We start from the raw sequence: 16,094 nt of genomic DNA, 5'->3' as shown, positions 1-16,094 counted from the left end.
GTACTTCATTTAGACGGTAAATCAAGAAACTGCACCGGTTCCATGAAATATGTACGTATCTTGTTTACTTTTGGAAGAAAATGGCTACCGTCACTTGTTTGGGAATCCTAAGAGACGATGAAACGTTATCGAAGATTCGACTGTAAATTTCCACGACGTATCTAAGCCAGATCTGTACCGTCGATCAACTTTTAAGATTGGAGCAACGTGGAAATCCGTGATTCGCCAGTAAAAATCAGACGGATTATCTCGCAGGTAAGGAATGACTATTGATCGTACTTTCCAAAATGTTGCGTAGAGTGCGAAATTTTCTAGTGGACAAATAAGTAACCGTTGATAAAAGTAGGAATTTGTCGATGAAAATATCAACAATGTGACAATATTAAAATATTAACTATTCTACGATGTTCAAATTACGTTCCCAAATTCTTTCAATCCGGGACCACTGCTACTTGTTCGAACAGCAGCTACTTGGAAACTCGGTATGGTTTGCATGACCCAATGGAACAATCGAGATTCGTGAAACAATTGCGACGACCGAGGATTAAACTTGGATCGAACGACTTGAGTTTTCTTGAGAAGTTGAAAGAATTAGTTAATCGGACGACGTGTTAAAGAAATTGCAACTGGCCAGAATCGCGAAGAAAACAGTAAAGGTCACATTTTGCGACAAAAAGTATCGCTGAAATTTTCATTACAGGCTCGGATAAAAGAAGTCGTAAAAAGCGACACTTACTACTATCTTCGCGATTCCGAACAATTCTAATTTCTTAGAAAATTTTGTTACACCTCGTCTAGTAAACCAATGCCTTTGTCTTCTCAAAAGGATCCAACTCGTTTGCTTCAATTGTGAAAAGTCACTCTGTTGTAAATGGTGTCCGAATATTAACTGTATCAACGATAAAATAAAATCGATGTTTCCTTCGGAACAACGATAAGTAGTAACAGCGCTTGAAAGTTATTCAACGAGAATATACTAAATTTGCATTTTGTCAATGAATATCTTAGGACCTATCCATCCATCAATTTTCGCTTCTCCTCTTCGTTCTTTCATAAAAATTTGACCTGTTTATTAGTTATCCTAGAATTCGTTAATCGTTCTTTATGCTATTTTGTAACGTAAGAGAATTTCAATAACTTCGATTCTTTACCAAAAGAGTATGCTCCTACTGAGAGACTATCACATATTGTACACTTAATAGTCTCTTCTATTTAGTTGCTTATGGAAAGTTCAGCTTCTTACCGCTTATACCTAACTTTATAGTTAGTTATTTATAGTTAACTAACAATTATACTATAGCTTACTAAATATTCTCTCCATTTTCCCGTTTCTTCTAATGTCTACGTTATATCTACGCCCTCCACATCGATTACTCCCTCGTAACGCTTTGGAGGCGACGATAAAACGACCGAAACTTTAGAGAATTCGCGCATTTTTCGTCGGCAGTTCACAGAGCGATTAGCCGTGGCATGTGCCGCTGTCCGACAGTTCGTCGATTACCCTGCGTAAACGCACCTGTAAACCCGGTTTTCCGTCGCTGAGCCGTGTAATTGCCCGTCCACGGCTCTCCTCTGTCGCCTATAATAGCTGCTGTTGCGCCAGGTCCACGCATATGCTAAAAACGCTTTCGCAAATGTGAAACCCTGTGTGGCGCCGGGGGCACGATGTTTTTTTGATCGGCGATTTGATCGTAGTAAGCGACGCACCCTCGGAAACCATCGTGTCCATCCAGCAAAAATGCAACGTATTTCCATTCGCGTCGCTTACTTTGACGCTTTTATATTTATACCATAACCATAAGTATTACAGGTTTACCACACGCGTCATAACTGGTGTCATACTTGGTCGTTCATCGTGTTCACTTCCTTCCATGTATCTTTGTAACTAGCGTTATTTTATTTGGAATCGTCGCCATTCGTTCGATCGATACCGAACAAAGTTCAATGCGATTCCAGTTGGCGAGGCGTTAAGTCCCCGATGGCTTGATATCATCCGTATTTCGCGAGATATATTTTAACAGAATGCGCAAAATGATCGTCAACGAGGTAGTTTTGGAAGGAACATATCGGACATCGTTCGCAAGCGAAACATCTTCTCTTTTGTTTGATTCTTCCAGGAGATAGCGAACGACCTACGACGACGATCATATGCGATGTATGCATATAGCGATATCGTTACAGAAACTTTTAATTACCGACGCGTGACTGTCGTCCCATACGAGATCGAACTCGTTGCTCGTATAAATGTTAAGCAATACGCGCTCCAGATACGAGAAGAATTGCAATAAAATAGCGAGCAGGGAACAGACGCGCAGCAGTTGTCGAGCCGGTATCACGAAAACCAGAAAAGTATCTGTTACGTGAAATCACGGGTCTCCTGGAACCACTACACGTTGTAGCACAAGCGTCGCATGTACAACCGAATCACGCAATCACTGTCAATCGTGTGAAGCGGGGCACGTGCACGACCGAAACTAATCCTACGCGTTTGCCGTTAAACGAATTTAACAGTCGGATCCGACCTCCCGTTGGCTCTTTCCGACAATCGTTTGCCGATGAAACGCGCGTTATCTAAAAATATCGCTTCGTGGAAATAGATCAGACGGATCAAACGATCCAGGTATCCACGTTATACCACACTTGTACGATCTTACGACTATCACATTACGAAAAACAATTACGTTGCAACATCGAAGCGACATACAAAAATATATCGCGTTGCAACGACACGATAAGAAAAATTTCGTAATAATTGCGCGGATCATAGATTACGCTAGCGTAAAAGAAGAAAAAATAGCGGTAATTGGATCTTCAACCAGCAATTGTATCGCTAATGTCGCTTCTAACACGCGTAGGATATCGTTGCGTGCCGAAAGAATACACGACATACAATCTATCGAGAACTGACGAAATTGTTTAAATAGGCAAATGAGGCGACGTAACACGAGCCACGCTATCATTACGATTGCGATGCAACGATTAATTATTCAGAGGCTTCTAATTGCAGTCGACCCTTTCGGACAACAAAAGTCACGTCAGGGGTGGCATAGGCTAACGACACTGTTTACGCGGAACTCCTTAAAAATTGACGACAACCTCGACAGGGTGGAAGAAAAATGTTTCGCTACGCCGACGAACTTACCGGCGAGCTTTTACAATTAAACGCTCGTTCGGAATATCGGAACACCGCGGGAACCGTTGATATCGTCTTTTCATTAAAAAAAATCACAGATTCTGATACGCCACGGCTCAGGGAAGAAGGATATCGATGATTTCGTAGACACGAGCGGAAGGTCCAGGTGGAAGTTACTCAGCAAGGTGTGACAGGCCGCGTGCTGATTCGAAAAGAATATTTAACGCCACGTGCTTTTTTTCTCAATGAACCACAGACCCTCCATCATGCTTGGACAATGAAAGATATCGATACGATTATCTGAACGAAATGACTGGAAGGGTCATTAAAAGTCTTCGCCTTAAAAATAATGAAAATTTGGAATTCAAAATTAAAATTGTGTCTTAACAATGAAAGCAGATACTAAATGGCTGTATTAACAAACGTTAGAAAACATGTTCAATAGATTGTAGGAGCTTCGCTACTCAAAAATAATGCGGAGTACATACACATACGTATCGTGGAACAACTTTAAATGAAATACGTAACAGAGCTGCGAGTTAAACAGATAACTCGCTGCATAACTTCAAGCGCATAGCTGTAAGCGCAAAACTTATTTTCGTTAACTTCTTTCTAATAAATAGCCGATAAAGATCGACGTCTGCGTATAAATTCTACGTAGAATCGAGAACAAAGATTTACACGATAGAAATTGTAACAAAATTATACTGGAAATTGGTAAAACTTGCATCAATGGAAAAAAGAAGAGAAAAGCAGCGGATAAAGGGGGAATGTTATATCTTGAGCAGGAAAAATCATATTCCAGATTCAAATTTGATGAAACGCGATGCGAGAGAACGGTGTCCTCTGTTCGCGATCGATCCATCAGCATTTTTTATGCGAAAGGACGCATATGACGTGACGAGGAAAAAAATTTGCATAGGAGCTTGTCGAATTTTCAACCGACCGCAACGAACTTTCGTCGCCTTGCACCAGGCAGAACTATCGAAAAGTCATCGAGCTGACATTAACCCAGGTTGCAGCGCAACTGTGACGAGCTTATCAAAGTTCCAGTGATCGATGGGTTTGCATTAAATTGCTTCTAAAAATAACCCATCCTCCCTCTCATTGCCTCCAACTTTCAATTGTCTCGATCGTCCTAGGCCTCATCTTGTCTTTTCTAACTTATTTCCTATCGAATGGTACCGACTTGCGTATTAGATAAAAATACATTCGCCAGAAACTAGCGAGATATCTTGGAAAATTATAATTTCGTAGTCGTAAACATAGCCTTTCTCCTTTAGAGGAATAATATTAATTTAATTAACGTTCTAACGATTAACGATTTAACAACATGATTTTCAGATATTGCTCGTTGTCGTTGATATAGCATACAAAGTTAGTTGTCTTAAGACTCGTTATTGATCAATCCATTGATTAAGGGCCAACGTTGCCCTTACGCAACATTTCATTCGCGATATTTTTTGTCGGTCGATGTATGCGATTCGGTTCTGCCTTTTGTTATTCATCAAAGTTGTCGAAATTTTTGGCGTACCCTCTCTGTCCCCCTTCTTTTTTTTCAAAGCGCGTAATTTTCCACGGTTACTTAGCTTCCCCTACCCTGACGAGGAATGACAAAGTTTGACTTTCCGTAGGAGTACCAGATTGCTCGTGTCCAAGCAATGGTCGACATATGTTACCTGCGTGCGTAAATGCGATGGGTGTTCGTGCAAGCAAGGGTTAAATAATCCGCCCACGTGTAACAGCACACCGGCGAACCGATAGTTCCACTACGATATTCGAATTTTCGATCGCGTGACAAATTTCATCGCGAAAGCTTTAAAACTTTTTAAAATATCTGGCCGTAGGCGGCTGAGTATCCAAAATCTACTCTCGCACGTTTGTCGGCAATACTTACGAGTTAAAGTACGTCGATTCAGAAACTCTGCCAGTCGGTGATATAGCGGAAGAAATCACGACGACCATCATCGATAACTTCGTTTCGCCAAATTACGAGAAAAGTTGGCAAACGAAGCATGGTGAATCGGCTACCATTAAAAATAAAGATTGGTTCGTGTGTTGTGCAACTATAAAACGCTTCCGTCATGTGCGTCGCGAAAGTAGTCATCGGGCGATAAAAATATTATGGCAAGTTAACGCTCGCATGCGACGGCCAGCGTTCCTCCTGCCTGTCTGTGGCCAGACTATTAAGAAGTCAGGCCACTGCACTGGCAGCAGATCTCTTTGAGGGTTGATGGCGGCAACGATAATGACGGTGTCGGTGAAACTGGTCTTAGGGACGAAGGGTGCGGCGAACCATGGCATCATCCACCAGGACTCTCTCGGTGGTTTACCATCGACGAGCCTGAGCGATGCTCCACGTCACCGATGCATTATTGAGCCTGGGAACCCTACAGGTGGCCGGGCGTCCTGTTAGAACGAGAAAGACCGTGGCAGAGCCGGGCCGAGGCCCTCGACAAAGAGGGAACTCTCGCCGGCGAAAGGGACATGGAGAACGAAGAGGTGGAGAACAGCCGTGAGCAACGGCGGGAAAGGGGTTGCAAAAGTCAACGGAAGAGTTAGGGATATTTTAGCTCGACGTCGGACTTTCCCCCCGACTTTCTGACTTTTGTACCGTTCCGTTTCTTTATCGCGCAAGCGATTTTCTTCCTTAAGAGTCATTATCAGAGCTCGGACGTTTGCGTGCGTTTGCGGGCAATTTATGATCGCTGGTCGAAAGAATAAGAAACATCGTGTAAATAGTAGGACGAGACGTTATCTCGGTGTAATATCGGTGAACTTGAGAAGCGCGAGCATTGAGAGAATCGAGCGACGTTCAACCATCGTTCAACATTTCATTACGTGTTGCAGTATGCAAGGAGCCGTGACTATATCTTCCTTCGTTGAACGAGACATCGCGGCGAGAGCGGCGATGGTCGCAACGAAAATCGAATTGCAACGCTAGAAAGCAACACTGTCGTTGTTATCGACGATAAGAACCAACGAACATCGTTGAATCTTAGGAAACAAATTTATAATCGAATAACGAGAAAGAAAAGTGTAATTGGCGATATCGGTTTCGAAGAACGTCGAACAGTTTAAAATCTGGCAACCTAATTGCATTTTCACGACTAAGTTTCAGGAAAGCATGGAGGACAGTAGCCGCGGTGAGAGTTTGTGCAAAGTTTGCGGCGACAAAGCATCCGGCAAGCATTACGGAGTACCGAGTTGCGACGGATGCCGTGGCTTCTTTAAGCGGTCGATCCGCAGGTATGCGAGGTAATTAACTTGCTGTGGTTTTCGATGTAACCGCGTCGCTAGGAAATCTCGTGCAAATCTTCGATTTAAACGTCCTATCGATATTATCGATAGCAACGGTTAACAAACACGAGGCGTATGCTAATATTTATTTCGCTATTAACTTAAATCTAGTCGTGCAATTAAGTTCTAATAATATTCAATTCCATCGTGCAGAAACCTGGATTACGTCTGCAAGGAGAACGGTCGCTGTATCGTGGACGTTTCTCGTCGTAATCAGTGCCAGGCATGTCGGTTTACCAAGTGCCTTCAGGTCAACATGAAACGAGATGGTACGCTTCGTTTCTACGGTGATTACGTTTTTATTCTTTACTTGTAACAAATTCGATTCGACGCTCTCTCATAAGGCTTTCTTCGTACAAAATGAGCTGCAAATGTCAGACTGTCAGGCGCGCCGAGAACTCGAATAGTTTTTCGTTCGTGTGTAAACGTAAGGCATAATTTAACCTCAAAGAATCACTTCGTTGCAAAGCGATCCGCCATTCCCGCGTAATACCATACAAGTTTTACGTTCACTTTCAAAACGTATCCGCTATCTTCGATACTCGTTTTGAAAGCGTCGTTGAAATACATCACGCGTCGAACGAGAAGAAACTTACTGGAAAGTTAGCTTCGCCTTAACACGTCCCCGAGATTCGACGTCGACACGTTCGTCAAAAGGTTTGCGGATGACAGGCGCTGATACGTTCCCCGCTACTGCAGCCGCGTACCCGCGCGAATGCACGAACATTCGTAGCCAACATCCAGAATATTACAATGCATGGTGACGTTCCGTTCGTCAACAAAGAAATAGGGAAGTTGCTCGAAGGGCTGACAAGTGGAGAGAGAGAGAGAGAGGAAGAGAGGAAAAAAAGGGTGCTGGCACCCACATGAAATTCTATATTCGTGCTTGCTCACGCCAGAATCCGGAAAGTTAGCCATGCCGCGAGCAGTGTCACGAGCAGCCTGACGTTCACAGGTTTTGTAAACACTTCTAGCCCGACCCGATAATCCAAACACTTGATTGCGCGGGGATATCAATTAGCGAAGGAGGGCAGGAAAGGTACCATTAGTGGTCTCCACTCTCATGGTTTTGATTATATCCTTGCCGATGCTATAAAAAAGCATGAAATCGATCGCAGGGTGAAACGGGATTTTGCTTTCGTATAGCAACATATGTGGGTAAGGGATGTTTGATTTTAAACGGGGGATAATTCGTCGGGGTAGTTCATAATTCTGTTTCGTGCCAGATAAGAATTTAATATGCGCGTTAAATTAGTAGAATTTAATCGTGAAGTTTACGGTATATATTTCGTACGTGTGTACTCGAAATACTTGACGTCTTAAAAGTCAATTTATGCCTACCGAGGTACTACTTGATATTAAAAAATACGTTATTATAGTTAGGATTGTTTCGACGTCAATAGAGTAAATTGTCTGTCTGGCCACAAATGTATAACTGAATATGAAATACTAAGGAATTATGATATTCACAGCGGTGCAGCACGAAAGAGCTCCACGAAATACGTCGTCCCTGGTCGCAGCCGCGAGAAGAGGTCCGTCGGTATTATATCCTGGAATCCCACACGTTTACCACGCAGCGAGCAACCCTTACCATCCCCTTCTATATCCTGCGCTGTTTCCCTTTAAGCCGACAATGTCGGCTTTTACACCATCGGTCGGTAAGCGAAACGATCCACTCTGTTATAAATTGATCCTCAGTTATTTCATCTTTAACGTTCCATATAAAAACGTATGGGAAATAATTTCACGTTGTACAAACAGTTACTACGATACTTTTCTCATTTGTAGCACATTTTTTGCCACGTTCACCGACAGAGCCGTTAACAGTGAACACAGCTAAAGAGGACGAGGTGACGAGTTCCGAGGAGGCTGGACCGATCGAAACGAGAATCGAACCAAAGGGTAAGAATTTTCTCGTAAAAATTTCGCTTGTTTATCGAAATACGATTGTTTGTTCAAACGATAAATATTTATGAATTTTGTAGAGGAACTCGCAAGCGCTCGACTAGCACCGTCTGTCACGAATTCCGGAGCAACAGAATATATATCTAGCTTCTCTATTTTACCCACGGAGAACATCTACGAATTTGCGGCGAAATTACTCTTCTTTGCTGTCAGATGGGCGAGAAGCATTCATTCGTTCCTACAAGTAATCCGCGTGCTCACGCGTTATCTTCATATAAATGTAAAGACGAATTAGCATCGTGTTAATAAAGATCTTTTGGCGCTTCTTTCAAGCTGCCCTACAGGGACCAAACTATCCTACTGGAAGAATCATGGAGCGAGCTTTTCGTGTTGACCGCCGCGCAATGGAACTTTCCAGTCGAAGAATCCACTTTGGTACCGAACGATTTATCATCCGAAAGAAAAGAAACGCTGGTCGACGAAGTAAGGAAGCTGCGAGAGTTATTGGCAAAATGTGCTCTCCTCAGGGTCGATCATTCGGAATACGCCTGCTTGAAAGCCATAGTTCTCTTCAAAGGAGGTAAAAGAACTTCGCACAAGTGTTAAAATTAATCGCATAAAGGTTAACTAGAGAAGTAGTACGATAAGAATGTGAACGTTTATTTAGAATCGCGAGGACTGTGTGAACCAGGGCGAATAACAGCGTTACAAGAACAAACGGTAGCTGTATTCTGCGAGAGGGATGCACGGAGGGTTGGACGACTTTTGCTGCTGTTACCGCCTGCACGCGCGCTTTGTCGATCGATCTTGCAAGAATTGTTGTTCAAGCCGACGGTAGGGGATGTCAGCGTGGAACGATTATTGGGCGACATGGTCAGTGCTCTCAGGCCGACATAACGCCAATTCGACTCGGTCGGTACGATACTCTTGGAGCAAGCCACCAATTTATATCGACAATTGCTTCAAAGGCAATTGCAACTTTTTTGGAAGAACGATCGTTTCCAATGATCGTGAGATTTCGGCGTTTTATTGTTCGCTGTTTCTTTTCAAATTACAAGGAGACGAGGAGTAATAGTACCGATGCATCGACAGTTTACACGTCGATAAAGAAGGTTTTTCATAGAGATCGAAAGTCGGCGGAATAATTCGAAAAGTATTAAACGTTTACGTAAAATCTAGTCAATTCTTTCCTATGCGTATTGTAAATTACAACACTTGACACTGTTAAGTATAACAGCGACCTGTACATATACGTATTAGAAGTAAGTGTTCTATAATACATTAGCGAAGTGAAACGTTGCTCTTTTATTACAAAATTGTATTTTTTTTTCTCCTTCTTTTTTCTTTTTTCATCTTTACCGATAAAATTAAAAATATCTCGTTCGTTAATCGTAAGATGCATTTCCCGAGCCATTTTCGATATATACAGGTAGATTCGTGAACTTGTCAAAGATTGCGGGAAGACGTGGGACAGGCGGAGTTCGTTCACGAACGAAGAAAGTCTGTGAAATCGAAAGACATTGAGAGATCGTAGGCGACGCGATTGTTCGGTTTATTTCAGCAAAACCCTCAGAATTTTTGAAACGTTTATTTCCACATCACAACAATAAAATTCGTTTACAGAGTGTATGGGCATTCGCGACGTTAAATAAAAGTTACTCTTATGGATGATCATCGGGAAGATTGGCATCAAAGAAAAAAAAGAGACACTAACGCACACCGTAATTTTTTTTTTTTTTTATTAACTAGAATAATTTATTTTTTTCATTGTAGAAAAAGGAGAATGTATCTTAACTCGTGGACTGCATTGTACTCATATATATATATATATATACATATATATACAATTACATACAATCCTCAATTAAATGTTACACATAAATTCATTATAGATTGATTTCTTATTATTTTTTCGTCCTTGTGTGGCTTGCGTGTGTGTTTGTGTATGTAAAAAATGTTCAACCCGAAAGCGACAATCGTCACTTGTTTCCCATTTTCTTTTCCTGTTGTTTCATTGCCCGGAAATACGTACGACGATAAAAAAAAATCTCCCTCGGTTATCTCGTTAGATGTAGCTTGTAGAGTGGAAAAAAGTAGCTCCGAGTGCTATGAGTTCCTTCGTTTTTTTTTTTTTTTTTTTTTAGTTCTTTTGCCTTTTTTTATCCGTGGACTAAGACAAGGACGGAGAGATAGCGAAATTGGAAGGTACGGGATGGACAGACAAGGGAAGACGAAAACAAGAAGTACAAAGTGGAAGGTAACGTTGAAAACGGTAACAATGGAAGATCTCGTACAAATCGATCGAAGAACGGTGTCGACGAACGAATAAAAATTCGTATGTCCGGGAATAGAAATGGCAAAAAAGGATCGGTGATTAGGAACTTTTTTGTTTTCCCTTTCTTTTTTCTCTCTTTCTCTGGATATTATTCCGAGATCGATAGAAATCGTACAAGATGCCAAGGTACGAAAGAGAATTTCGAAAAAGTACGATCGTAGCGTTTCCGTTCTTTTCTTTCTCAGAGTTTGAGATACGAGCTCGGACATATAAAAAAAAAAAAAAAAAAAGAAAAACGGGAAAATTTTTCACTGGCTACTCTTCGCTCTTTTTTTTCCATCTCCTTTCTTTTTCTTTTCTGACCGTCGTTTAAACTATTTTTTCTGAACTCTGAGGACATATCATCCCCTCTCTATCTCTGTTTAACACGTTCCTTAGCTTTTTTCGGCTTGTTTGCGGCATCTAAAAACGCGTACTATTATGCGCGTTTACGATGAAACTGGGGGACCAAAAAAAAAAAAAAAGAAAGAAAAAAACGAATGAAGAAAGTCCTTTTGCCTGCGTTGAAATCTATCTATTTTATGAAGTGTGTCCAGCTTTTCGTTTTACTCGTTTTAGGAATAACTGATAATATTTATTAGTAATACCGTTCTCCTTTCCTCTCTCGCGTAACGCGCTTACATTCAAATAGACTTTTATTTCGAGAGTTACACACAGTTAATAAAATTTCGCGATTAAGCAAATCGGTCTCGCTGCGTTTGTCGTTCGTTTGCGTGTGGGTGTGTTCTTTTTTCCCTCAATTCACCATTACTACTCCCTTTTTCTCTCATCTATAATATTACTTTATTTATCTTTATTTTTAATTACGTTTTATCATCTTTATTTGTGAGGAATTGTTCTCGTCGAGCGTATCGCTCGCTGATGATCACGGTACATCTTCGCTCACGCGCGCGCTTCAACATCGATTTCTCTCGCTCTTCGTTCCCCGTAATTTTCTTAATTAATAATAGAATAAGAATAATAATACGAATAATAATGGTAATGGTAATAGTAGTAGTAGTAGTAGTAGTAGTAGCGTAGTAGTAGTAGTAGTAGTAGTAGCGTAGTAGTAGTAGTAGTAGTAGTAGTAGTAGTAAGTAGTAGTAGCGTAGTAGTAGTAATGTAGTAGTAGTAATAATGATAATAATTAAAAAGCGATAAATTTTGTGGAGATACGAAGGGAAAGAAGCGTACACGAATTTTCCCTTTTTTTCTTCTGCCAAAAGCAAACGCACGAAAAGTGATTTTTCTCGTTCTCTCGCGAACTTTCGAATTTCGATGGCACGAACAAAACGGCAGCTTTGTCCGCGCGTTTAGCCAAATGAAAGAAAAGCGACGTTAGCTGGCGCATGAGCGTTACAAAATGAAAAAGACGCGCGTACATCGGCGTCTCGCCCGATTTTTCCTGTATCTTTTCAATCAGTAGTGCGAATCGAATTCACATAATATGCCCATTATTAATGTCGTTTCGTTTAATTTTCGTTACCTTTTCAAAATCCATTTTCGTTTCTTTATCTTCTTCTTTTTTCTTTTTTTTTTTTCCATTCACCTTTTCTCCCGTGTTCGCGATATCGTCTGTGTTTATATTATACCCACGATGACAAAAATCGTCGATTCGTAATTACATTTACTTCTTTTTTATCTTCTTCGTTCTCTTTACAAAAAAAAAAAAGAAAAAAAAAGAAAAGAGACAAAAAAACAACACAACGGCATTTCTACTATTCCCATTCTATTTTAACGCTAATATGTAGGACAAAAAACTAACAGATTTCGGTATAATAACAAATCATCGTCCACCGAGCCCGAGACGAGTCCGCGAGTCGCCGAGCAACCGATCGATCCATATACCCGTTTTCTTCTCTTTTTCTCTCTACCTCTCTCTCTCTCTCTCTCTCGCGCGCGCTCTTTTGTCTATAAAATTTCGCGCGCCTAAAATTCAGCTTCTCGGCGATTTTCTCTCTGTCTACCCTGTGTCTTGTTCTCGGCGGTTCTCTGGACGCTCTCGGGCAATTCGGCGCGACGAAATATAACAGGTTGTTTGCTCTGACGACCGTAGAGTGCCTCGTTTCTCGTCCATCTCTTCCGCTTCGACGATGGACACAACAGAGAAAAAGAAGAAGTTAGAAATCTGTCGAAGCCTACGCCTCCCTATCGACGTTCCGACTCTCGTTGCTTTCTCTTCCTCTACGCCCGTAATCGATAATCACGCATTTACAATAATCCTGTCTTTACAGTTCTATATTATAGAATAATTAATATCTTTACTTCGCAGAAGTCGTATTACGAGAACCCTCGCTGGCTACCGGATACGAGACGACACCATTTTATTGCTGTCGAGATGGTTTTTCGAAGGTTGGCAGTGACGTGTGCTAGTTAACGATTCCGTCAACTATTTCAACGGATACCGTTTACATTACGTTCGATACGTTCTTTACGTCTCGTTCGTTCAAACAAATAAAGACGAGCATCGAACGATCCAACGATCGGATCCGTTTTGTTCGACTCGCGCATCCGATCGGCAGGTTCTCGAGGCACGATGTATCAGGATATATTTCTTAACTGTGTACGATTATTTCGGTTTTCTACGGTTTGTTGATAAAAAACGGCGAAGGGCGGAGGGGGCGACGGCGTGAGAAGAGAAACAGGCAACGTTCAACGTTCAACGTTCAACGAGACTCGGGCATCTTCGTATCGATAGGAGGCAAAACGTGGTTCGAACGTGGGGAAGGGATCGTCGAGAAACGAGAAACTCTAGCTACCTCACACTATGTACATTCAGAAAGGAGAGCCTCCGGCGAGCAGCAACGAGCGAGAATCGCGAAAAAATAAAAATGGAGGTCTCGCGCGTTGTTTCTACGGGGAGGCCCTCCGCCTCGACAGAGCTCGCGAATACAATAATTCTATTTCATAATTGTTTTATCATCGCTATTTCACGTTCAACTATTTCCTATTGTAGAAAGGGGGAGGGGGTCTGTGGATAGGGTTGGGGACATTTCTCTTGCTGGATTATTCCTTACTGCTTGCGATCTTTCTCTCTCTCTCTCTCTCTCTTTCTTTCTCTCTCTCTCTCTCTCGCGCGCGACTTACTTCTCCTTTTCTTTTTATTATTATTATTATTAACCATCGAGTATATGTATAATATTATATATCTATATATATCTCTCCTATCTGCGCTGTTGCTTTCGAACTCGTCCACGTCCCATGCGAAACGAGCGAAGGAAACGAAACAGATCGAACAAAGACCGTAGAACTTGGGATTCGTCCGATCGAATCGATCGACGAGGATTATTATATATATAAATATATATATAGAGCGACTGTACACGTTTACGATGCTATCTGTTTGCGAGACGTAAAAATTGAAATATTCGCGGTTGAAATTCTTCGAACAATGATCAGTGACTACAACGTGGTAACGTTGTAACGGCGGTCTCCTCGTTCGCGTCGATTACGATCGTGCAAAATCTCCATGCGCGTATCAAACGTCAACGACACGATGCAACAGCTATATATCGTCGTGCGGATCATCGTTTTACACGCATGATTATTGGAAGAAAGAAATCTCTAACTGGGTTTTCCCTATGCGTGTGTGTACATCACAATGGTGTTATAAGATGGTTGAAAAAAAAAAAAAAAAGACACAAAAGATAAAAGAAAGAGATATATATCCGACAACTGAAACATGGTTTATCGTCTATATATTCTTCCCTATATACGATTGTTCTTCATCCTTTATCATATTAATCGTTTCGTTATCGCGTATTTATCTGTTCCATTATCTTCCTTCCCTATGTTCCTGTCGCTGGCTAGTTTCATTTTTCTCTGCGTTCTCTATCGTATATGCGTGTAATTGAGGTACGGTAATATCTGCTTTGTAGCTCTGAAATTTGCGAGGTAGTAGTGTGTTGAGACGTGGCGCGACGGCCACCCCAGTCGCGGGCGTCGAGCGTCCAACGGCGTCGCTTTCCTTTCCGTTTAAAAACGTTTCATAAGGCCCAAGTCTCTCGCGTCCTTCCAGACGGCTCAAGGAAGTGTTGGATGGACGAACAAGATAGGAATGAAAAGGGGAAAAAATATAGAGAAACGAAGCAGGAAACAACGACGACGAGATCAGGTGGATACGAGAACGAAGAAGGATCGCGAGACGATAAAGTAATAAATATGTGGTCAGGGGAAGCGACGGCGAACGTTGTCTCGACGCCCTGTGACGCCGACGAGATCGGCCGGCACGGCGACGCCTTTCTAAAAATCCCATGGGTTCTATTGTAACAACTATTGCACTTATGATTTGTATATCAATGTCACGCTTTCACAGATGCGGCATACGTGTCAAATGTAAGAAGAGTACTGCGTTTAACAAATTCGTCCGATAACGGTGTTTAACTTTACAGAAAGAAAAGAAAAGAGAAAAAAAAAAGATAGTATGGAAAAAAGAAACGGTATCGGAGAAAAAGGTCGGAGAAAGACTCTTGTTGCATGGACACTCTTGCGTTAGAACGTTTTGCGTTAAACCTTACTATTATTAATAATAATTGTTATTTAATTAATAGGTACCTTTAAATGCCATCCGGTTTCCATTATTATTATTATACTATTATTATTTGCGATCTCTATCCCCGTTTTATCACCGCTCTTTGCAAGCTTCCTCCACGCTACTCTTATTCTCGCGTCTTTCGTTTCTATTTTAAAACGTCTTAAACTCTCTCCCTCTCTTTTTCTCGTATTATCTATTTATCTCTTTTTCTTTTTTCCCCTCTGCGAATATTCCCTCTTATATAGCTTACTAGAAAAAAAAAAAAAAAAAAAAAAAAAAAAACAAAGAAAAGACTGACAAAATATATATGACGTTATTACGGTGTAGATATATAGAATAATCTATATATATATATATGTATCCGATATATATAATATAGCTTTTCTATGGTAAATCTGGTACGATAATAAACTCTTAAACGCTTATTACAGGCGGGGAGAATCGGTCTCTTTGATTCCGTTGTTCTTCTTCTTCTTCTTCTTCTTTCGTCATATTCTTCGTTATTCTCATCTGTGTATATACGTTTTCCCGTTTTTCTTCTTTCTTTCGGTATTTGCATTTGCATGCGCGACGGTTCTATTTGCGTGTATTCGTATGCACGTGTACGTGCGTTTTCCAACGCACACTGTTTATCATCTAACCGTATGCAAGTGTGTGTATATGCTGACGAATTATTCGATCGGAAAAAAGATGCGCGGGTTCGTTAGGAAAATTCTGACCTGTGCGAAGAAAACTGAATCTCAACTTTCCTTTCGTCTATTCTATTTACACGCACGGCTAATCCCACTGTTACTGTGCTCGTAAGAAAAAAAAAAAAAAAAAAAAAAAAAAAGAAATATTACCTTCGTATCCCTTTTTCCCAAATGTGATTTCCCTCTTCTCCACTTTCTTTCGTTCGTTTTTCGTTC

The 16,094-nt window shown here is 41.2% G+C and overlaps 2 protein-coding genes across 2 annotated transcripts in view; one reads left to right on the top strand and one right to left on the bottom strand.

Annotated features, from left to right (window-relative positions):
* Positions 1-16,094, bottom strand: part of LOC132907299 (chromobox protein homolog 1-like) — a 194,306-nt gene that overhangs the window by 23,363 nt on the left and 154,849 nt on the right. The gene's annotated exons all lie outside the window — the stretch shown is intronic.
* Positions 6,163-9,866, top strand: LOC132914592 (protein dissatisfaction-like). The gene is made up of 7 exons (XM_060973815.1): positions 6,163-6,391; positions 6,587-6,720; positions 7,906-8,091; positions 8,222-8,335; positions 8,419-8,582; positions 8,672-8,918; positions 9,006-9,866. The coding sequence occupies exons 1-7, from the start codon at positions 6,261-6,263 to the stop codon at positions 9,233-9,235; spliced, it is 1,206 nt and encodes a 401-aa protein (XP_060829798.1). The 5' UTR covers positions 6,163-6,260; the 3' UTR covers positions 9,236-9,866.

Source organism: Bombus pascuorum, chromosome 1 (genome assembly GCF_905332965.1).
Source record: "Bombus pascuorum chromosome 1, iyBomPasc1.1, whole genome shotgun sequence".
Lineage (NCBI taxonomy): Eukaryota > Metazoa > Arthropoda > Insecta > Hymenoptera > Apidae > Bombus > Bombus pascuorum.
Note: the sequence above shows the minus strand (reverse complement) of the source record. Positions and strands in the feature narration are given on the sequence as shown.

Bases quoted from the DNA above. Each gene is read 5' to 3' on its own strand.
- LOC132914592 (XM_060973815.1), top strand. From the start codon at position 6,261: ATGGAGGACAGTAGCCGCGGTGAGAGTTTGTGCAAAGTTTGCGGCGAC. The intron at 8,092-8,221 runs GTAAGCGAAACG...TCTCATTTGTAG, and splicing joins GGCTTTTACACCATCGGTCG to CACATTTTTTGCCACGTTCA. The intron at 8,583-8,671 runs GTAATCCGCGTG...GCTTCTTTCAAG, and splicing joins GCATTCATTCGTTCCTACAA to CTGCCCTACAGGGACCAAAC.